At 40.6% G+C, this 23,563-nt stretch overlaps 1 protein-coding gene across 2 annotated transcripts in view; it reads right to left on the bottom strand.

Annotated features, from left to right (window-relative positions):
- Nucleotides 1–6,661: 6,661 nt before the first annotated feature.
- The window catches only part of GRIK2 (glutamate ionotropic receptor kainate type subunit 2), a 432,214-nt gene continuing 415,312 nt past the window's right edge, over nucleotides 6,662–23,563 (bottom strand). The window contains exons 17-18 of one of the 2 annotated variants that reach the window (XM_083731114.1): nucleotides 17,179–17,356; nucleotides 6,662–9,052 (exon numbers count right to left, since the gene is read on the bottom strand). In XM_083731114.1, coding sequence (XP_083587240.1) covers nucleotides 9,039–9,052; nucleotides 17,179–17,356 — 192 coding nt within the window. In that variant the 3' untranslated portion in view covers nucleotides 6,662–9,038. The remainder of the gene's footprint in view (nucleotides 9,053–17,178; nucleotides 17,357–23,563) is intronic. The other variant, XM_083731115.1, reaches the window with a different exon arrangement.

Raw genomic sequence — 23,563 nt, 5'->3', positions numbered from 1 at the left:
GAAGTTACCTTACTTTTAGTGTGCCTGAGAGATGTTCATTTCATTCTCCAAAACATCTTTCCGGTGGTCTGCACTCTGCAGCTTTACTGGTTAGCTGTATTTATTGAAAACCCCATGGGATCTCATCATCTGGGCATTCTTGTAAGCATAGGAAGGTGGAAATGCTGCTAATTGTTGCTTTATATCTGTTTGTTTGTTGGTTGTGTGTGTGTGTGTGTGTGTGTGTGTTTAAAGTGAAGTTACTCATGAAGAAATTAGTGCAGAAAGCTTTTGTTTTTATAGCTAGAATGAAGAACTTTCCTTAAACAAAATGTCAGTGTGTGCACTGCTGTCACGTAGCCACACCCCATGCTTAGTTGGGTGACACAAAAATGCTTAGGGAAAGACATCATGAGATATCTTGAGACAGTGCAGGCAGCTGGGCAGACTGTAGACCACTGGGAAAATGCTCGAGGGAAAGAAAAAGACACACCATTCACAACCACTGTGCAATGAAAAGGGAAGTTCAGCTTTCCAACCACCAGTGCTTTTTTTCCCCAGGGGGTAATCAAGGGTATGCAGTACTGGCACCTCTTTTTGTTGTTGTTTAAAAACATGGGTAGGCAAACTAAGGCCTTGGGGCTGGATCTGGCCCAATCGCCTTCTAAATCCAGCCCAAGGACAGCGTGTTTTTACATGAGTAGAATGTGTCTTTTTATTAAAAGACACTTCATAAAATGGTTTCCCAGCTTCATTTTTTGCACAGCCTTTCCAGGTCAGCTAGAAGAGCAGCAGCCTGATTCTTCCAACGTAACCAGTAGGTTAATAGAGCCATATCAATTCCACATCTGAAGGGAACAGTTTCAGCCTTATTTAAGGCTGCCAAAGCTCCACCAGCAGCAATAAAGCTGTGTTCTAGCTAGCTGTAGGCCTGGACAAGTGGCGTCAGCATCTAGAGAAACAGCTCTGCGCAGCACAATCCACCATGATGGAAAGCCAGCCATGGATTTTGGCCTAGCAGGAACTTTCCAAGTCTCTAATTTTCAGTCTGAAGCTGGTAATGGAAGAATGACATATCAAGCTTCTAGTGTGCCTATTGAATTTGGATTTAATGGTCAGAAGATGTGCAGGCCTAAACCCCTATGCATATTTTGAGAAGGATCAGGAACCAATTTAACTAGTGTTCTCATATGCTGGATATGTGAGTCTTACCGTGATTGCTAGGCGAAATAGCACTGAGCCATAAGATAGAAACTAAATGTCTGTGTTGTTTGGTACACATATTTCGACACTAAATTGCAGAGTTTAGGTCACTGGTTGCCACAAAGTAGGAGTATAAGATCTTTCTGTGGTCTCAGGAGATAGCCTACCATAGTACAGGATGGCATTATTCCTGGGTTGAATATCAGAACTGGTTATATCACTAACATTGCATATCATCAGAAACTTTCCTCCATGCTAGTCACTCTTCCATAGAGATGTAATTAATTTGCCCATTGCAAGCTACATGCTCTCTGGATTTTTTGGGAGGAACAACACCCATTAGCCTAATTCAGTGCTTGCTGGTTGGGGTTGATGGCGGTGTAGCCATAATCCAATTTTAAGAAATTATGTGTAGGCTCTAACAGGTTTAAATTATAATCAAATTTCATTTTAAGCTTTTGTTGTTGTTGTTATTGTAAAAGCAGACAATTTTAATTGTCTGGTTCCGTTTTTGAAAAGGAAGTCAAATCTTCACTGCTCAGACAACAGAACAATTCCAGAAAATCCAAGGCAGTTTAATGTCCATTAATAGCACTAAGAAACTCTTCACCCTTTCCAATCATGTGAAAGTCATTCCTAGAAATCAAAGAGTGGAGCCACACTGTATTTCCTGGGGAAATGTTTGAAATGACATTCCTGGATGGTGGAAACAGAGGCTTAGATCTCAAAACACCGTTATGTGATATAGGGTTATAGGTCTCTGGAGCAGGTACTGATTCTGCTTTGGGCAAATAGCTATACTATAATGGTTCCTGCTCTGCTCTGCATTTGTAAACAAACAAGGTTTGCCCCCTCAAAGACACCATAATGTATAATTGCTCCCCCCCCCCATAAAATGTCAGTGGACCTATACAAACCCAGGACATATTCTCTGTTTGGGGGATAGTCAAGTGAATCAGAAGCATACTGATTAAAAAGAACATTTAATTATTGTTGCACCATCTGTTTCCACCCCTCTATAGTTGTGTACACAAACCTCACCAATTGTATAACAAATGCAAATTCCACTGTACTGTCACAGACCCAATTAAACTCTCCAATTTACTTTTTAAAAGTTTATCTCCATATTGGCACCTGCTTGTCTATATCTCTTGAGAATTGGCTTGCAGTTCCCTACAAGGCTTTGTTTCTAAAGTACGGTAACCTTAAAGATATCTTCTTCCTCTGCTAACATGTGTAATGATTATCAATGAGCGTCACTCAAATGGCATGAGGGCACAAATACTGTATTCATTACACAGTGTGACACTTTGGGTCCTTAGCTAACATAAGAACATAAGGAGAGTCTGCTGGATGAGGACAATGGAACCATCTTGTCCAGCTTTCAGTTCTCAGGGTAGCCAACAAGACACCTTTGGGAAAAAAATTCTTAAGATAAATAGGTTAGTTAACTTGATCAACAGAGACAAAGTAACATGAAAATTAAATCAACTTAAAGGTTAAAAGACTGAGCAACATAAAGTAAGAAGAAGAAATTTAGGTATTCCTCTTTGCACTTTTGTGTTTGCTCCAGTGTACGTCATCATGCCCAGGAAGGAAACAATGACAGGACTAAGATTCTCACCAATAAAATCAGCCAGCCTGACTTTCAAATGGGGTTTTATATACTATTCCTAGCGAAATTTATGGCTATGACTGTTGCATTATGGTAGTAGATAAATATTCTTGAGCGTCCTATAACAAATGTACAATGCTAGACGATCACACAAAATGTAACCCAAATATGATATTTATAAACAGTTCCTTGGCAGTGTTGTTCTGTTCATTAGACAAATTCATTGTATAAATGCAAAATAGGGTTGTCAACTATTTTTAACAGCTCCCTGCTCCCCAAGCCTTTGACAACACATTGACGTGGCCTAGTTTCATATTGTAATATGGAATGACGTGGAATTCTGTATATGTTTGGTTAGGTTTTGTAATACTTATATGCCACATGAAAGCTTATAATGTAACCAAGTAGGCCAGAAGTCTGTTCTGCTACTTTGCATTGAGAAGATAGCCATGGCTGCCTTTGTAACAGTTACTTGGGTTGGGGGAGGCCTTCAAGTTGATAATGTGAGAAGATACCTTTGTTTACATGTGGGCCAGAATGGGTACTATAATACAGCTAGATAGGTGAAGGAGTCAACCAGTTTTATTGGTGGTTAGAAGGTCTCTATTTTGGTTAGTCACCAAAATAAGTCCAGAGTAGTCACTGACAGTGTACAGTGGTACCTCGGGTTAAGTACTTAATTCGTTCCGGAGGTCTGTTCTTAACCTGAAACTGTTCTTAACCTGAAGCACCACTTTAGCTAATGGAGCCTGCTGCTGCTACTGCGCTGCTGGAGCACAATTTCTGTTCTCATCCTGAAGCAAAGTTCTTAACCTGAAGCACTATTTCTGGGTTAGCAGGGTCTGTAACCTGAAGCGTATGTAACCTGAAGCGTATATAACCTGAGGTACCATATATAAGCATTTGCAGTAAGAGAGGAAAGGAGGGGGGGAACCAGTTGGAGACAGCTTGAGTCTGAGAGGGCATTCTGGGAGAGAATCTGAGGACTGATGCTGGTGCCCATTAGGGGAAACCACATAACTACATGGTAGAGCAAATTGTTTACATGCAGAAGATCTCAGGTACCATCCATGGCCTCTTCAAGCAGGACTGAGAAAAAGTCCTTGACTGAAGCCCTGGAAAGCTACTACCAGATTCTTTAACTGCTTTGAATATTATATTTCTAAATTGTTGTAACCCACCCTTGGACCTCATGGTGAAATTTCTTGTTGTTGTTTATATTGAGTCAGATGCTCCATTGGTCTGTCTTGGTGTAAGGCAGTTCCCTCCATGTTCTGAGGAAAGAAAGGTGGGCTTGTTGTGGTGGAGCTTCAAGCAGAGCAGGCACCATAGAGCTTCAAGTAGAGGCCTGACCACAGGGAGTACTTTATTAAGCAGCCCTTGAAATAGAAGCCAGAGACAGCAGGAAGATTGTGCAGCATCTGTTCCTGGTTATGATCAACTTGGTGCTAGGGAAAGGGGAAATGTGGAAAGGTGTTGAACGCTTATTTGGCTGAAAGGAGCATTCTCCTGAATCTTATGAATTGTAACTAAGCACATTTAAACCAGTTTAACTAAGAACTGTACATTGAAGAAATCTTTTCCTGCCCACCACCTGAAATACTTTATTCCCTTACGGAAACAATTATCTTAATAAACATATAAACGTTGTTCATTTTATAAGCCTGTCTCTCGGGATGATGTCAATGTCACACCTAAACTATAGGATTGAGGCAGCTGGTCCCCATAAGGTATAAAGGGTTTATTTCAGTGGCAGCAGTTAAAAGGTTTATAGTTAATTTTGGGTTCCCTAACTGAAAGGACTAGCTCAGAATTTCAGTAGGTGTTGTGAGATGAAGTTCCATAGACCCAAGCCCCAGAGCTAATAGAGTCAGCATAAGTGAAATATCCATATTGTTACGTCACATGTGGTAGCAGAGCAATGTGATATAATAGCTGCATTTCAACTGGATTACAGCTCAGTTCTATGAGCTGATGGGCATAGTAATTAAATAATAATAATAATAATAATAAATATTTGGGAGCTGCCCAGAGTGGCTGGGGAAACCCAGCCAGATGGGCGGGGTAATAAATAATAATAATTTATTATTTATACCCCGCCCATCTGGCTGGGTTTCCCCAGCCACTCTGGGCAGCTCCCAAATGAATATTGAAAACACAATACAGCATTAAACATTAAAAACTTCCCTAAACTTCCCTAAATGTGTAGTGCAGGATTGTACTGATTGTTATACTGGGCCAGTTTCTGACCTGAGCTGCGGTGCTGATGTCAAAAACAAATCCAAAACGGAATACGGTGCAGTGGTATCCTAGTAAATATACTCTGCAAGGGGGAGACTGGGACAAGGGTAGTGAAGATTTCCTGCACACTCTCTTAGCTTTGCAGTCACTAAGATGATTAGAAAGACTTTAAGTACTTAGGATGCAATCCATAAAAAATTAGGTGGGCTCAAGTCCAATTGAAAGCACTGGCACAAGTAAATCATGACTAATTTAAATCACACTGATGTCAGTGGGATCTCAGCACAACTTTTTATGGACTGGTGAGATAGGACAGGAATTGCAACCAAGACACATTTGTTTCATGTAACTTCTTGTGGTAAAAGGTGAAGTTCCCCATATCAGTTTCATATGGGAAATGTAGTCTAATGTAGGGCTGGATTAAACAAACTCCAGCTGGTGCAATCCCTTCACCCTGAGTATCACTTCACCTCTTCCAGATCTACTCTAGAGGGTCAGGAAAACCCCCACAACAGAACATATGGGGAACAGAGACTTTGATCAAAACAAAAAAAATTCCTTCCAGTAGCACCTTAAAGACCAACTAAGTCAGTTCTTGGTATGAGCTTTCGTGTGCATGCACACTTCTTCAGATACACTGCTACTGGAAGAGACTTTGATGTTAGTCAAGCATAAATGTTTGCACTGAAAAACAAATTACTTAGCAATATATTGCTTTCCAGCCGTAGTATTGACCATGCAAAGGATAACTGAGACATAGGAAATATTAGTTCTGGTTTGACCATGCTAAAACAGGCCAAACGTGCAGGATATCATTGAGACTATGTTGGTTCTGTGGCAGTTCCACACATTTATAATGACAGTGTTCTGCTGCAGTAATCTGGGGATTATAAACTAGATCAAGGATTGTCAATGTTTGGGGCCAATGGGTGCTGCTGGACTTTTGAGAAAGTGTCACAGTCTCCATGGAGGTTTGGCATAACACAAAATGGCTGCTGTGGGTTGTGTAGCATTACAAATGGCCACTACATCTAAAAGAGCAGAAAAAGATACAAGGACACAAAATGATGTGGATGTGCCTCCCCAAGCAATGGGGGGGGGGGCACCTACACCAGTCATTGCAGAGTTCATTCATGGAGAGAAGCTCTTTGACCTGATCCAGGTCTTTTATGGGCTTCGTCTGAGAGAATTGGCAGACTCCTGAAAGATGATAAATGCCCAATGTGGCAATCTTTTAAGCATTTCTCTGTTGAAGCTATCCTCCTAGAACTGGCAGTCGGACCACAAGTAAGTGATCTGAAAATATATCCATGGCTCTGATCCAAATCTACAACCTCAGACCTCCCCATTTGTGTCAATGGAGCAGGCAGCCTTACCTGCTTTTCACTTGAAGTGCACCTTGAGGGCAACAGAGCTTTTGCTCAGGCAAGTCCTCTCATGCCCACACAAGGAACAGCTGGAAAGGGGAGGCACCAAGATTGTTCTCATTCATTTCAGGAGGCTGGTTTGTTTAGGGCCATGGAAACGTGAAACATTTTAACAGAGAAGCCTTTTGAATGCCAAGTGTGCCTTGAATCCACAAATATTTCTGTTATCCACAGATGACTCATTGTTTATACAAAACAGTGTTTGGATTCTGTTTATTTAAAAAAGAAAAAAAAGAGAAATGATATTTTTTTTCTGGAATAAAAAGCTATATTTATAAACTGTGGGTGTAGGCAAGTGTCCCTACATATCTCAACATTATACATTTTATTTTCAGGATACAAATTTACAATAAGACTAAGTTAAAATTATTAGGATGGTATCACATCTGACTGAGCACCGTAAGGGCAGCTGAAACATCTGTGTGTCTTTAAATGTCATTATCATAGGTGTAACTCCACTCCCCCCTAAAAAAAAAAAAAAGGGCCGTGGGGATAATCATCAGGTGTTTCTCCTGTGTATGTCTTACTGAAATTAACAAAAGTTGCGCAGGACACATTGTGCAACTGGTATTCATTCCCAGAGGTCTAGTACCCAATTGTTTAAAAGTACTTTAAAGGAAGAGTAGCAAAAGCATTGTGCGGTAGCTAGGCCCCAATCCTGAACACACTTTTTGGGATGCTAACATTCTTGCTTATGATAAGGATGGGAAGTAAGTGAGTGTTTGCAGAACAAGATTCTAATACAAGTACCAGTTTTGATGGCACTGCACACACATTGCTCAAATCACACAGCATTCCCAAGCCACCCTACCCAGAAAACAACTACAAACTGACAATTTTTTAAAATGTGTGTGTGATTTGTTTTGTTTTTTTAATGTTGTGCATTGGATTCAAACAGCAAACTGTGTGCACTTCAACTGTTATCACAATGTGGTCAAGAGGTTCTGTGTCTTTCATCATTTACACACATCAGTTCATGACAGTATGTTATCAGGCTAGTGGAAACCAGGGGTGTGGTATAGTAAGCGGTATTGGTAGTGCACCTAGATTTTATATTATCTAACTTGAAAATAGTTCTCTTCTAAGATTCCCCCCTTTTATTTTTTACCTTGATAAAAATAGTTTTCACCAAACGTTGGTGGTGCGAACGCACTACCAGTCACTCTTGGCACCACACCCCTGACTGGAACGCAGGTTCTTGAGAGTGTTGATTTAAAAAGTATTACAAAAAATTTCCATACAAAAACTATTTTCATAGAAATCTTGCATTTCCACAAATAAACCTGAACATTTTTTCCCCCATGCTTTTCTGGGGGGAGGGAAAAAATTGTTCAAGGGTTTTGCTCATTTGAACACTGTTGACTGTATTGAGAAATGCAGTCCATTTCAAAGTCCTCCACATCCTGTCCTTTTTCTTTTTAAATTTTTAGATAACCCATCCTATTTCCACCAGTAGCGAGAATTCCACAGGCTCCAGTGAGTTCAATTCGAAGCAGGAACACGAGTTTTCCAAACCCTCTCAGGCATTTAAAAAAAGAAAGGGGGAAAGAAAACCCCACGCCTCCATTATGTCTTTGCTTCACAGTTAGACAATGAAGAAATTGCTCAGAGACAAGCATCATAAGATACATCTTTCCTTTTAACTGGGGGAAACTTTGTGTATCATCTGAAGCACAGCCCACCTTCTTTGGGTTCTCTCACGACAGAGTTCCAGTATAGGTGAAATATTTAATTTTCTACTGCTTGACTTAAGAGTTTGTTTTTATTCAGGTCAGTGACACAAGAGACAGGTCAAGCATCACCTGTCCATTCTTCTATTTCCAGGTTTCCATTTTCGTTGCATTGATTTTCCCACTGAATAAGCTCGTATCAGCTAGCTGGAACAACATCATGTAGACATTGGCCAGCAAATATAAGATCTTCGGTGCTTGGCAGTACACAGCAGCCTCTTTTTCTCCCCACTAGAGTGCTGAGTTACTATTTTTCACAGACTCCTCCAGTAGTTAGTTTCTTTAGCTGTTCATTCCTTCTCCAGCCCCTGGCGACGGATGAACTTCAAAAAGGAGCCCGCTAGTTCTCACTGCGGCTGCGTTTGTAGCCAGCCATAAAACAAATAGAACCTTTTGTTCATTAAGGAATGGTGGAACTCATGACAAATGGTGGAATGCCCACCCCCCACCCCTCCCCTTATAAACTTGGTTGATCCGTGACGCTTGTGATTCGAGTCTGGCCTTTGCACCTGCTTAGATCACAGAGTCTCTAGTTCATAGACACAGCGGCATGAGGTAACTCATTTTATTTTTGAACAGCTTGCATATTTCCACAGGAAACATTCTCGCAAAAGTTGGTTTGGGGGGAAAAATAAAAAGGGGGAAAGGGAAAAGACATCAGTTTGTGCTTGGGGTTGCTTGGCCTCCCAGCTCTATGCCATGGTTTCTTTACCTGGCAACCTTCTGTCATTAAATGTGTGCATGTTGATAACTTCTTCTGTTTTCACAATAACAGGAGCCTGTGGTTTGTGTTTTAACCGACGTTGACACTTCAGAGACATCCTCAGCTCCTCCACCATGGCACTACAGAAGGACCTCTACAGGGGAAGTTTGCAAAAGAACAAAAAAAAATGTGGAAAGAAAGTAAGAATTATTATTATTGTTGTTATTGTTATTATTAATGCATTGATACTTCAATATCAAAATTAAAATGTGCTTCAGGACTTCTTACCATATGATTGAGAGAGGAATAGTGGAAAGGTGTCTGTTATTCCCCCCCTCCCCATTAATTTCCACAAACCTTGTAAGACATGCCCATTATTCTTATTTTTAGCTGAAGTCTGGGCCAGCCATGTTTGTCCATGGCTTGGCAGTATAGGCTTCTCCGTTTCATTAACAACCCAAGTCTATGGACCACAGTGAAAAAATCTGGCCGTATCACCGAGAATCTCGGCTAATATGGTATAGTCAGTGCACAAAAGTTTTCTATGCTGCTGCCATAATCTCATAACAAAATTGTCATCTTTTAAATACGCATCTCATACAGTTATATATATGTCAAGCTGTTCTGGTTTACTGAAAACCCTTTCTTTTGAAAGTAGTGTCTAATGATTAACACTGCGTTTAAAAAAAAAGTTATGTCAGAATAGATCATTCATACATGCATGTAGCTCACTTGATAGCTTAATGATGTGATGACTGAATGAATCACAGCTGAATTATTTTATTTAAAATATTGTGTTTGAAATGTACAAGTGATCTCTCGGTGTGCCCCTCATACCCCGCAGTGAAAGCAACTCATCAACTGATATTGCAAGAATCATAAAGCAATGAGCATGCAGGTTAGCCTCATTTGCTCTTTGAGAAATGCCTTCAAATTATGCTGTTTTGCGTTTTCAAAATAATATCCATTTATTCTTAATCAATTTCTAAGTCACAATGTTAATTCCATGTCAAGTGGTACTAAGTTCATAGTAAACAATAGTAACAAGAAATCACAGTTGAACATAGATGCAGTGGTGCAGGAGATGGTCATCACACTTGTAAAAGGCAAATTACAATATGCAACAGTATTTTGTGCTGAATTCATTTGATTTAGAATACTAAGGTATTTGTTTATAAAGGAAGTGAGTCAACTTAAGACTGAGAAGGAAGCAATAAGACACACCTATATCAGACAGTTCATTTCTGGGGTGGGTTGCTGGAAGCCTCGTTGCAGAGCAGTGACAATTATATATTTTCCCTATTTCTGTATCCCAAACTGCTGACCTAGAGCTCTAAGTACAAAATGACATGAGCAGCTATGTCCATTCTATCCAAGATCCCTCCACACATTAGGCACACACTGAGCAAAGGGACTGAGGGACCTGCAGCTCATCACAGCGCATGACAAGCAAAGTGAAAAATATATGTGCTTGACACACTCATCCTTTACATTTTCAGGTGTACACCACCTGGAGTTAACTTACGAATGCCACCTGAAAAACCTGTAATGCTTGAACTGGTCCCTTTTGTTGGGGCTGAAGGGTATGAACCTCCATGTTCTCATAATACACTCAATCCTATTGTCAGACAAGCAGGTTTATAATACATTAGCACAGCCCAGTGCTCTGAAGAATCTTATACCTTACTTTAGTCCTCTGCCAAAAATTTCTTCCTTTCAACTATTCTCCATCAATTAATGAGAAAAGAAACTACATTCTAAAATTACCAAAGGGCAGGAAGATTTTGATGAAATTATCATAGGTGGGCAGTTGTTGTTGTTGTTGTTGTTGTTGTTATACTTACCATACTTTTGAGCTGGCCAGGGGGTGATTATAAGTAACTTCCTTTAATTTGACAAATAAAATCATGCCTGTCATGATTTTGTGACTGGTATCATGCAGTGTTCTTCCCTTATCTTCCCCAGCTCTTTTGAGATGCATATCTTGAGAGAGACCCTGAGGCAAGTGACATAACCCATGACATGACCCCATGCAAGCAGCAAACTGCTCTGGCAAACTCAAGAATATTCTGAGACATCAGGATGCTTGAGTCCAGAATAAGAGGGTAGTGTAGTCATTCCCTCATGCTAGTTTTGATGTAGATCTATTGGAAGTCGCAACGTTTACCTGCACAAGAAAGCATGTATGTAACTGTATGGTGCCTATATGTTTTCTTCCTCGGTGCAATAATGAGTTGGGTGCAGAAGTGACAGCCTCACTAAGAAACAGCATAGGAGGAAAAGGTTCAACATGCCTTCCCCCAGTGCTGTTTCTCTGAGCCAGTTCAGTTTCCCTATGGCAGCGTTTGAACTGCATGCAAACATTCATGCACACTTTGTGCTTATCCACACTTCACTTGAGCCGCACCCAGAAAGCATGGGCCCAAGCAGTTTTCCATTTGCCCCATGCTTTCTAGGCACAGGTTTGAGAGGTTTTCCATTTTCCCATTCAATTTCCCTGGGAAAACCCACTCTTTACCACTGAATTGGAGCAAAACCATTGTTGTTTGCTCTGATTCAGCAATAAAGAGCAGGTTTTCCCAGGACCAGTGGAAGTAAGCCCTTACAAACATCTAGTTTGGTCCTAGGAAGAGGAAACTCTGCCAGAGGATTCTAGCCACACACCCATCCAGATAGAGACTCTGTTATGATTATAAAACCAAATTACCTAATATTAATCCTGCCATATTCATTTAAAAGAATATGAGAACCAAAAAACCCCACAAATTACCAATTTACACAGTTGTCTCAGTTATGCAATCTAAACCAGATTAATTTGCAAAGTAGTAGGCAAGCGGGGTCTACTGAAATTTGGCAAAAACAGCATTGAAGATGACATACAGGCCACTGGAAACATCTAGAAGTCAAAATGTGGGATATAAAGTTTAATTCATAGTAGAGCAGCGTTCCAGAACAGAACAAGCCAAGCTACATGTGGGAGGGAATGTTTGGATTTTGGAGAAGAGACATTTCCAGCGGTAACCAGAAGAGGCAGAGATCTATGCTTACAAAATCCAAGCTTCATCTACAGTACTAGATCATAAATATATAGCATGTTGAAGTATATTTTGTTATATACTTAGCCGTGCGGCAACAAAAGCCATAGTATAAACCCACTTTCTTCAGAGCAAATGTTAACATTTGCGTCCCAACCCCCTTGGTTATGGCATGCAGTCAGGTAGTTTCATGAGCATGCACAGCCCTGTTCAAGTGCTTTGACCACACTTCTCCATTGTGTTCCATGTCACAGGAAGTTTTGAATATGATGGACTGTGCGGGTGGTGCCTGCTTCCTCTAAGATGGAAGAAAGTGGCACCGGTGCAGTATTCCACCTGAGCACTGGAGCTTGGACTTGGAAGGTCTCAAATAAGAACAATCCTAAAGTAACTATATGAGGCTTCAACCCTAATCCGGGCACGGATCCCACTGAATTCAGCAGATCTTACTTCTGAGAAGACATGATTAAGATTGCATGGAATAAGTATATAATTATACAATGAAGCTATTATGGAAATAGCTTCTTTGTACAATTATATAGAGGGATGCGGGTGGCGCTGTGGGTTTTAACCACAGAGCCTAGGACTTGCTGATCAGAAGGTCAGCGGTTCGAATCCCCGCAACGGAGTGAGCTCCCGTTGCTTGTTCCCTGCTCCTGCCAACCTAGCAGTTTGAAAGCACGTCGAAGTGGAAGTAGATAAATAGGCACCGCTCTGGCAGGAAGCTAAACAGCGTTTCCGTGCACTGCTCTGGTTCACCAGAAGCGGCTTAGTCATGCTGGCCACATGACCTGGAAGCTGTACGCCAGCTCCCTTGGCCAATAAAGCAAGATGAGCACCGCAACCCCAGAGTCGGTCACGACTGGACCTAATGCTCAGGGGTCCCTTTACCTCTACCTTACAATTATATAGACAACGACAAACTCTAGCCACTGATCTATTACTCTTAGGAAACTACATATTTCTTAGATAATGATCATTATAGAGATATAGCTGGATTCTTAGGTGAATTAGTGCCAACAATGTTATACATAGAGTTTTGGCAATGGGGTATTATCTTAAAAACAAAAAACGGCAAATGGTTTCACAGATCGAAAGTCACAAGCTGAAGATTATAAAGCAGAGTCTCCATTACCTTCCATTAAGTGATTTTGCCTATCTACAGAATGAAATTTCTTTTTTTAAAAAAACCCCCACCACATTATGGTTAATATTCAGTACAGAAGCATAGAGAATGAGAAAATATTTTCTGAAATATTTTATGAGACAGGCAACTTAAGACTATTTTTGGAGAAGATGTCTAACAATGTAATCAAATCTTTTTTGACAACTTCAATTTGCCTTTCAAACTGCATTATTGTTAGAATAACTCCAAAAGGTTGGCAGGTGGAGCATCAGAAATCCGTCTGTAACTTGAGCTTTGTGAATATGTACAATACTCCCTCTTCCATTTAGTCTAGATGAAATAACCTTTTGCCCTTTACTTCCCTTCTATACTACAATGAGGTTACAAGAAAACCAACCTTTATTGAATTTTGATAAGTGCTATAAAACAGCAACTGGCTTCCTGTTATGCTTCCAGAAAGTAAATGTTGCCTGAAAGTCACTCAAGATGTAATCAGATAGCAGATAATTTTAACATTCTTTGGCCATTAGCATGTTAAAATTGCTACAGTAAAATGAAGCGTTAGTCGTTCATTTATAATCAGCATAAAGGAGCTCGCACTAAAGTTTTAATCAGCGATATCAATGCATGCCCTTAGCCCACACACAGCTGGCCTGGTGCTCAGCGCTCTCTCTCTCTCTCTCTCTCTCTCTCTCTCTCTCCACACACACACACACACACACACACACACACACACGATGAAAGTGGTTTCCCTCTAGCTGTAATTCTTTAACATCTCTACAGAGGCAACAGTAGCCATAACAACTGTGTCTTCTATGAAAAAGGAGAAATCTATATCATTAACGAGAATGTCTTAGGAATATCAGACTGCACTGTCCACAATGACTGGTAGCACCTCTCGAGACTGGGAGTCTTCCCCCTGTCCTATCTGGAGAATGAACCTGGGACCTTGTGCATGCTAAAAAGCAGGTGCTCTACCACTGAGCTGTGGCAGTCTGGTGCTGGAACAGAGTACCTTTATGTACTGGCATGCGTCCTTTAAAAGGGAGGGCAGGAAGGGGCCAGAGCAGATCAGGGAAAAGAGATGACTGCTTACACTTCTTGCCTGAGAGCATGCAAGGGGAAACATCCCCCAACAGCAGTTTGATCCTAGCTTGAATCTTTAGCTTGGATCTTTTAGATCCAAGGCCAGCACACCTCCCACTTCTCTGGTGACTGCTGAGCTAGAAAAGGCTAATATTTAAAAGAAGGGGAAGGTGGTGGATCTTGACATTTGCCGTGGTAGGTCTAACAGCACAAATGCAATGACTGCTACCAGGTATTGAATCCAGCATCTGTAGGGTAACATAAAGCATGTTACAATTGGTGAAGGATCATCGGTCAGACTGATGGGAGAGTTACCCATCTTGTGTTACTATTCCCTTTCACTTGTTCCTGCAACTCCGTAACCCTTGACTCCATGTCCTTCCTTCCATTCCAGCCAAGAGCGTTGGTGATTCATATAGATTAGGTGTCAAGTTTTCATTGTTTTCCCTCCCTTTGCTCAAGTTGCTGCCCAATTAACTGGATTTTCTGGCACACTGGACTGTCTGACAAACTTAGTCTTCCCTATTTGCTGCAGTGTCATGACAGCTCTGTACACACAGCAAGGATCATGTTATTCTGTGAAGTGGTTTTTTGAACATGTAGATCTCATGCACACCTAGCTGATACACACATACAATGGTTTTTACACGTCTCTCACGCTGAGTGAACAGGGAAGTGAAGTGACTGAATGCACCACAACTGTGTGTTCCACGAGTCACTTGATAGGTTAATATCTACAGCTGGAAAAGGGGAGAGTTTCATATGGACAGACACAAATCAAGAAATTTAATAATATTTGTAGTGTGTGTGTATATTTTAAAGGGCTTATACCTTATACTTCTAAATTTAAAAACTGACTTTAATCCCATTTTTGTTTCCTTGCGTTATCATTATTAAATATCTATGCCTTTTTTTGCCTCCAATGATTATTTGTGATTGGGCATTCCCACCAGTAAGTGCACATCTCCAGTGGTGCATTTCCATCATTTAAAATGCTTTACCAACTATATTCTACAGTGGTACCTCAGGTTAAGAACTTAATTCATTCTGGAGGTCCGTTCTTAACCTGAAAGTGTTTGAGGTACCACTTTATCTAATGGGGCCTCCCACTGCCGCCGCACCGCCAGCACGCAATTTCTGTTTTCATCCTGAAGCAAAGTTCTTAACCCGAGGTACTATTTCTGGGTTAGAAGATTCTGTAACCTGAAGCGTCTGTAACCCGAGGTACTACTGTATTTAATATTGCAAGTGTTAGATGCCACCTCAATGATTTCTATTGTGCCTTGTATATGATAAACGTTATTAAGATATTTGTGCATTTTGTTTATATTATAAGTAGTATTTCTAGTTCAACATTCACTTACAAAGAAAATTAACAAAACACATATCTTGCCTAGTAGATATTACATGAAAGGGGGGAATCTAGCAAGGATTTCCCGTGCTTCTCTGTCTCTTGCTTTAATTCTGAATTGGCCTGCTATTATTTCCTCCTCTGGTTTTCTTAGAGAAACATATTCCAATTGTTTGCTCTGTTTAACATCTGTCTCCTCTTTACTTTGATGGAGTTCACACAAAATTGACTGTCAAAATCTAGTATGAATCTACAGGATTTGTTCAGAAGTTCATTACCTCCAGCCTTGCATGTCAGATATTATTTGAAGCCTTGTTAAAATTTCTTAACACAGTAATGGCAGTAATCCTGCAGCTTATAGCTGATGTTATGGGTCAATGTTCTAACATCTACCAGGACACGTCAATCAAAGTGCTTTTCATCTTCCTTCCTTCCTTTTTTTTCAAGTTGACTGGGAATAGATGTACAGTCCTGGCCTTAGCCTCCTTTCTAATCAGCTTCTACTTCCAAATACCATTTCCCCAAGGATATTTAATAGGGAGAGAGAGTTTGGAGCTGTCAGTCTAGGTCTTTAAACCCAAAGGCAGAAATGGACCCTAAGGCAATATTTAAATAGAAGATATACCGTATCTGATGTGAAGCATGGAATGTAAGGAAAAACTTGGCACGTGTGAGTGCCAAAAATTAGTTTTGCTTTGTAGGATTTTGTAGGTTTGATAACTACTGTATCTGTATCAGCTGCATTTATGTTTTAGAACACTGATGCCCATTTTCATAATGTCAGGTGATCTGACAGATAGTCTAAAGAATTTACCAAATGTGGGAATTAGAAGCACTGAAAGAGCATATCTGAGAGCCAAAGAATGTGTTGTGTAGATGGACCCATCCTAAATTTCTAAACAATCAAAGACGTCACTTTCTATTCCAGCACTAACAATGAACCAAACAAATCTTCATGAGATATGGGCTGATACTCTTTTGGGCGTTTCAAAAATTATACAACTATTTCACTTGAGGTTTTTCTTATCCCCTTGAAATTTGACTGTACTATGAGGCAAAGTAACTGAAAAAAATGACTACCCTCTTTAATCCATATAATATTAATAGAAGAAACCCACCTCCACAACAAAATAGTTTTCCTACAGCCACAATGTTCAGGCCTGCAGATGGTTGACAACATGGGGAAGCTGCAATGATCCTTACGAAGAAGATGTAACAGGAGATCGATTCCTGACTAGTTCAGATAACTTTCTAGTTGTGTTTTAATGTGATTGTGGATCATTGGCTCATGACCTTCAGGGAGATATTCTAAGCTATCATTGGATATTCCAGAATGTTTTAGGACCCTTTTTCCTACACCCTGCCAAAGCTTTGCAAAGGAGAATAAGACACCACATTTCCTCCATTGGAAGATACTAGACCAATTCCTAGAGAACTATGTACATTAATTTTCTGGTCTGCCGGTTTCCAGTCTCTGACTTTCTTTTACTAAGTGTTATATGTGAGGAGGAAAGCTGTGGCAAGGAAACTGTGGCTATACCTGGCGTCTTCTGATGTCAACATTAGAGTGCAAGGCAGCTAAATTGATGCCATTAGTTGGTAAGCTCCTCTTACTGACTGATGTACAAGGATTTGTCACTGCTGGACAACTTTTGATCAACTGAAGACCTTAGCTGACTCACCTGTAGATCTAGGTTGGGGTTGGTGGGACTGCACTTGTGTAGTTCCATTCTTCCCCCTCAGAGAGATCTCAGAGGATGATACTGGGCAATTGCTCACCTGCCCCGTGGTCTCTCTTTCATGCGGGATTCCACAAGGTTTCATTCTGTCATCTCTCCTTTCAACATGTATGTGAGGCCACTGGGGGAAGATAATGAAACAGTTTGGGCTGTGGTGCATCAGTGGGTAGAAGACACACAGCCCATCTTTTTTTTTCTCTCTCTCTCTCTTGACAAAGCAGAGTGACGAGGACACTAATGCTTCCAGGGCCATACATGCAGGTCTATCCAGAAAAGATGGAGATTAGACTGAACAAGTAAAAGACGATGTGGTGGTTATGGCAGTTTTCTTAGGTTCTGGATTAAACTTTTTTTTCCCTCTCTGAAGTTCTTCCATATTCTCAAGTGTGCTCCTGGCTGCATTAATGATGGGTAGTGTATTTTCTCACAGGAAAGTGCCAAAGTCTTTCACATTCCACAAGGGCAACCATAAAGCCATTATGAAAATATAGCTAGATCCATGTGGTGGCAGAGTAATAAATAACGGGACAGTGTAAAAAACAATTCTCTGTCTGCTTCAAGGTGCACATCTAAGAAAAGATTCCAGTTCACTCAACGGGCCACGTTTTATCCCCATTTAAAGCAAGACTGAGAGAATATGAGATACGCCTGTAAAAGTTAACGTCTTTTGTATCTTTAGATGTGTTGTGTGACAATTTATGGTGCTACTACTAAGCTTAATATTTTCTAATTTACGGGAGTGATGTTGAGAAAATCATAGACATTTATGGACTGTGTTGGACAGAGGCATTCTCTTTTGAAATGTAATGCTACAACATGCTGAGAAACATAAAAAAATAATAATAATGTAAAAACCTTTCTTGGGAAATCCTACTTCACTTAAGAAGCTCTTCAGCAATATTTAGCTCTGCCTAAGCAATGCCCAGTAGAGGGGCAATTCTGAACATACATAATTTTTTTAATGCTTGGCTCTTTCTGTGCCGCTAATGTAAACAGAGAAGCATATCTTGCGCTAGGGTTAAAAGCTCCTATGCTGCCTGCAAGATATTGGTATTTCACAGCATATATCAGCAGTCTATTTATGAATGCTAAATTGCAATGCTATATAAATAGGGGTCAATATTTCTTAAATCCGTGATGGAGTTTTCTCATGTATGTTATAGATTAGGCTGATAATATAAAACAAGGAAGCTGCATAGAATCTCTCTTCATTTTGTGTTGAGAACTGACTCTTTATCAATCAAGCCTTTATAAAGAGTCACTCGGCACACCATTGGAAAAACCACGCTAAGGAAACAGGCAGAAGGACCACCCACATATGTACTACTGTATGTGCAAGAGTGACAGTAACTTATGTTTTTAACTTCGTTTGTGGTACACCTGCTAAACAGATTGCTGTAAGACAATGTAGCACCCAATTCTGTTCTCAGAACAACAGTAAGCAACTTCTTTCTTTGCAGCTGCAGAGAATGTAGTCACATCTGAGACAGGAAACAGTACATTAAGCTGAAGTGAGTCCCCAGGAGGTTTAAAAGAATACAATTTGGTTTATTTATCAGACACTACGGAGCAAGCAGTTAGTTCAGTACTGATAGTTACAATGGGAACAATAACAATACTTGGCATTCGTATAGCTCAAAACCCTTCATGTACTATATCTCAGAAGATTTTAACAGTACCATCATGTTACAGATGGGAGAAACAGTAGCTAGCCTAAGGTTATTCATTGAGTTCATGCCTGAGAATTTAAGATTTAGAGGACTTCATGCTCTTGACTAGGAACGATGCTCTTGCTCATACATATATTGAGTGGATTTTCTAAACTGCAGTATGAAATAATTATTCTTATTCAGAAATAACTTTCCTGAAATATGAATTGAATGAGAAGCAGACTTTGCTGCATTTTTTTTTCTAGTTCCATTCTTCAATATCCTTTTACTAATAAGGACAAGAAACCAAAAGCTGGAACTCCCAGAATTCCAGCATGACAATGAGTACACCATGCTCCTAGAGTTTGGTCACAACATGGATTTGTATAATTGCATTATGATCTCAGCGGTTTATTTTCAATTCCTTTTCTAATGATCCCTAACATGGAATTTGCCTTTATTTCACAGCTGCCACAAACTGTGTCAACATCATCTTCATCAATCTATCTACTACAACCTTAAGGTCTCATTCCTGGTCAGCTATCACCAGTTCAGACTTCACAAGCGTAAGTGAAATTAGGATTTATCACTCCATGTGCATCACTTTACAGTTGTTTACACTGCATTTGCCATTTTACTGCCCATTCACCCAGTTTGGAGAGATCATTTTGAATAATTTGGTATTATCAGCAAACTTGATTATCCCACTGCTTACTCCATTCTAGATAAATTATGAAGAAGTTTAAAAGCACAGGTTTCAATACTACTTCTCAGGGGAACCCACTTTTTACATCTCTGCATTGGGAGAATGAACTGTTCTTTCCTTTCCTTTTCTTAACCTGTTAATGATCCATCAGAGGATCTCTCCTCTTACTTCATGACTGCTAAGCTTTCTCAAGAGTCTTTGATGAGGAACATTGTTGAAGGTTTTTGGAAGTCCAAGTACAATGTCACAAGCTCACCTCTATCTAGATGCTTGTTGATACTCTCAAAGATCTCTGAAAGGTTAATGAAACATGACTTACCATTGAAGAAGCCATTCTGGTTCTGCTTCAGCAAGACCTTTTATATGCTTCCTAATTCTATCTTTGAAAATGCTTTTTGTCAATTTTCCAGGAACAAATTTAAGCTAGCTGGCCTCTAATTTGCTAGATTCCATCTGTATCCCTCTTTTTAAATTGCTTTATGTTGGTCGCTTTCTAATCTTTTGGTATGGAAGCTGATCTTAGACCCATATTTACATTTTTTTGTAGCATTAATATACTACATCACCCTTTTGTCTGACAGGGACTCAAGGCAATTTACCATTTGAGTTCTTAAAGCGCTCTCAAATGGATACCAACTTGGACTTGGTGATTTTTCAAGTTTTAATTTGTCAGCAAGGCCTAGAACTTTGCCTTTAGTACCGTCTGTTTGCTCAGCTTCTCAGACCCGCCCCCTTCCTGTGTAAGTTAATTTGGGCCTTGGGATCTGCTCTCTATATTTTGCTGTATGTTTTTAACATGCTACTCAATGGGCACAGAAAGCAGATCATCTCTTCTTTCCCTAGGACAGTTCAAGCTAGGTGTCCAAATGTGAACTTCTGCCTGGGTAAATCTATATTACATGAATAAAAGGTTATTGTAGCCTAGTCTCGTACTAACCCTCACTTGCCCACACGTAGCAAGAAAGAATTACTCTGAGGCAACCAAGCTGAGAAACATTTGTAATTGGGACTTAGAATTTTTAAAATCTCCTTCAGGCTACCCAGTGTGCCACTGTCTAACATAGATATGGCTACAAACAGGAATGAGGGGGGAAATTCAGTTCAGTTTGCATTTTAGTGTAAACTTAATTTGCAATTCCCCAAACAGTATGCAAACAGAGACTCGCCTATCCTTTGAAATTTGCACTTCTTCAAATTTGTTGATGCAGTTCATCAACCAAAAAGTAAATGTGTATTTTAGGGGAAAGTGTGTGTAAAAATGCATATATTATTGAAAACAAGTTGCAAAAATGCATTATACTAGGGTACATGGCTTGCCCAAATGTGTGTTTTACCCAAAACTGCATACAAATATATGTATATTCTGAGAATTAGGTACTGAAATGCTGTTTAATTTTTGTTGGCAAAATAAGAAGCTGAGAGAAACCAGAACTGACATACCTGTCTATCCTTATATGTGACTTAGCAGGCTAGATAGTAAAAATAAATCAATCTGTGGGTTAGTAGGTTTTGTGGTCTTTTTTAAGGCTGAGAAAGCATGATTTCAATATTTGAAAAGCAGATTGCAGGGTGGGGTTGAACTGCTACACTAGTTAGGAAACTAGGCTGCTACTGCTTACTGGGAGGAAGAGGATAACAGGGAGACCAGGGCAGTGCAAATACACTGATAGGAATGCTGGATTGGCTCCACGGGTGCTGAGCTCCTCCCTGTTGCTTTGCTGCTCCTCCTCTCATTCCTGGTAAGCAACAGTGATCCACCTGCCTGGATGCTAGCACCTGACAAACCAAACCACTGCTGATATTAAGCCTGATATCTTACCTATTATTGTGCTTTTATTGTGTCCTTCTTCAAGGTGCTCAAAGCATTGGGCATGTTTCCCTTGCAAAGTAGCCTTGACTATTAGAGAATGTCTAACCCAAGGTAAGGGACGCGGGTGGTGCTGTGGTCTAAACCACAGAGCCTAGGGCTTGCCAATCAGAAGGTTGGTGGTTTGAATCCCCATGACAGGGTGAGCTCCTGTTGCTCGGTCCCAGCTCCTGCCAACCTAGCAGTTTGAAAGCACGTCAAAGTGCAAGTAGATAAATAGGTACCACTCCGGTGAGAAGGTAAACGGTGTTTCCATGCACTGCTCTGGTTCACCAGAAACAGCTTAGTCATGCTGGCTACATGACCCGGAAGCTGTCTGCGGACAAACGCCGGCTCCCTCAACCAGTAAAGCAAGATGAGTGCCGCAACCCCAGAGTCATCTGCAACTGGACTTAGCAGTCAGGGGTCCCTTTAGGTAACCCCAAGGTAATCCCTTCATTTCATGGCTGTGTAGAAATTTGAGCACCACTCTCCTTGTCAAACACACAGCACCACACAGGCTCTCTGTATTAAAAGTATGGCATCCACTTCTTTGTCATGCAGTTGTATGTGTGCTATGTAGGCGTTAATCCACACCACATCAAATCAGTTATATTAACAATAAACAGATTGGAAATTGTTTAACGTGGGTTTGGTTTCTCAAATTGCTTAGTCAATGGCCTCTAAGTGCCAACATAATGTTACAACCAAGGAACGGGTTGTTTGCTAACAGAAGCAATTATAAAATGCAAATGGCTCTGCACTTATTGCCAAGGTTGTCTTAGAAAACAAATGTCTGCTTAATAACGTGTCTCCAAGAAGATTACATAATTATGTGTTTGCATTATAAATGATAAGGCAAGAAGAAAATGTTGGGCTTTTTTCTCTCTATATACTGTATTTGCACTTGTTTGTCATCATGCTGACAAATGCATGTGTGGTAGGAGCAAGTGAGCAGGCAGACAGGTGGCCCAAGCAGGCCTTCCTACTCTCCCCCTGTCACTGCCACCAAACTACCACCACCAAAAGGAAGCCTGCAGATGCAGACTTCTTCCTGGTGGTGGTGTGGCAGGTGTAATGATACAGGAAACATCTGGAGGAACACAGCAATAGAAGGGAGGTTGTGGGGGAGCTGCGAGGATCTGGGCGACTGTGCATAGGGGAAGGATGTTGGGTGAGATCTAAAGGGAGGTGAGTAGCAATGGGGTGGGATTGGGGGTAGGCAGACTGGCAAGGAAAGCAAAGAGGAGTAGCCGCCTCTTGTTGTTGTTTTTAAAGGGGAGAATGAACTAGGACATAGGCTTGGATCTGAAGTTGCTTCCAGTTGTGCAATGAGGGTTGCTGGTCTGCTCCTCCAGTCAGAGGTGCAGAATACAGCACAAAGGAAGCCACCCACCTTGACTTCCAGTACAGATAAGAAATCAAACACCCAATTAAGAAATTCCCATTTGACATTTCATGGTTATTCATTCTCCTCTTTTCTTGCATGTTCTGCTTCAACTCAAACCATTCATTTGCCAGGTTGATTGTCATTCTGTCAACCCGTAGCTTTTGTGCACAGCAAAAAAGTGACCACTTTATTCTTACCTAAACAACTATAATGTTGCAAGGTAAACAACATTTAGCACTGAAGCAGCTTTTGTTTCATGGTATATAACAAATACATTCAAGTTTTCCTCGACTGTAGACACAGTCCATTGGTAAGGGTGCCAGCTTGGCCCCACAACAGTGGGTGCCATGTAGCTTGCATGGCCCTGACACTGTAATTTGTGGGTGTCCGGCCTCTTCATGCAGAATTCTGTGGGTGCTTGGGCACCCAGGGCCACAGGGAGTTGGCAACTATTTCCTATGTTTGTTTTAAATCACAGTAAAATCTTCTGCTATTACTGTTCTGATGCCATTAAATGCTAGAATCCTGAACAACTAGAGATCTGCTAGGAAAGCAGTTTTTGTAGGGATCCCTTTCCAACAGAGTAGACTGCAGCTACATTCCAGGGATATTGGTATCATAACCAGACCAAATCTTTAGAAAGCATATTCTGCTCATTTGCTTATACCTTCTTCGATCAGGGAATTATGAGGGAAAGGTAAGGGGGTTTAATTAAATCCTAAAGGTCCCACCCATTA

Source organism: Podarcis gaigeae, assembly GCF_964106915.1.
Source record: "Podarcis gaigeae genome assembly, chromosome: 3".
NCBI lineage: Eukaryota > Metazoa > Chordata > Lepidosauria > Squamata > Lacertidae > Podarcis > Podarcis gaigeae.
Note: the sequence above shows the minus strand (reverse complement) of the source record. Positions and strands in the feature narration are given on the sequence as shown.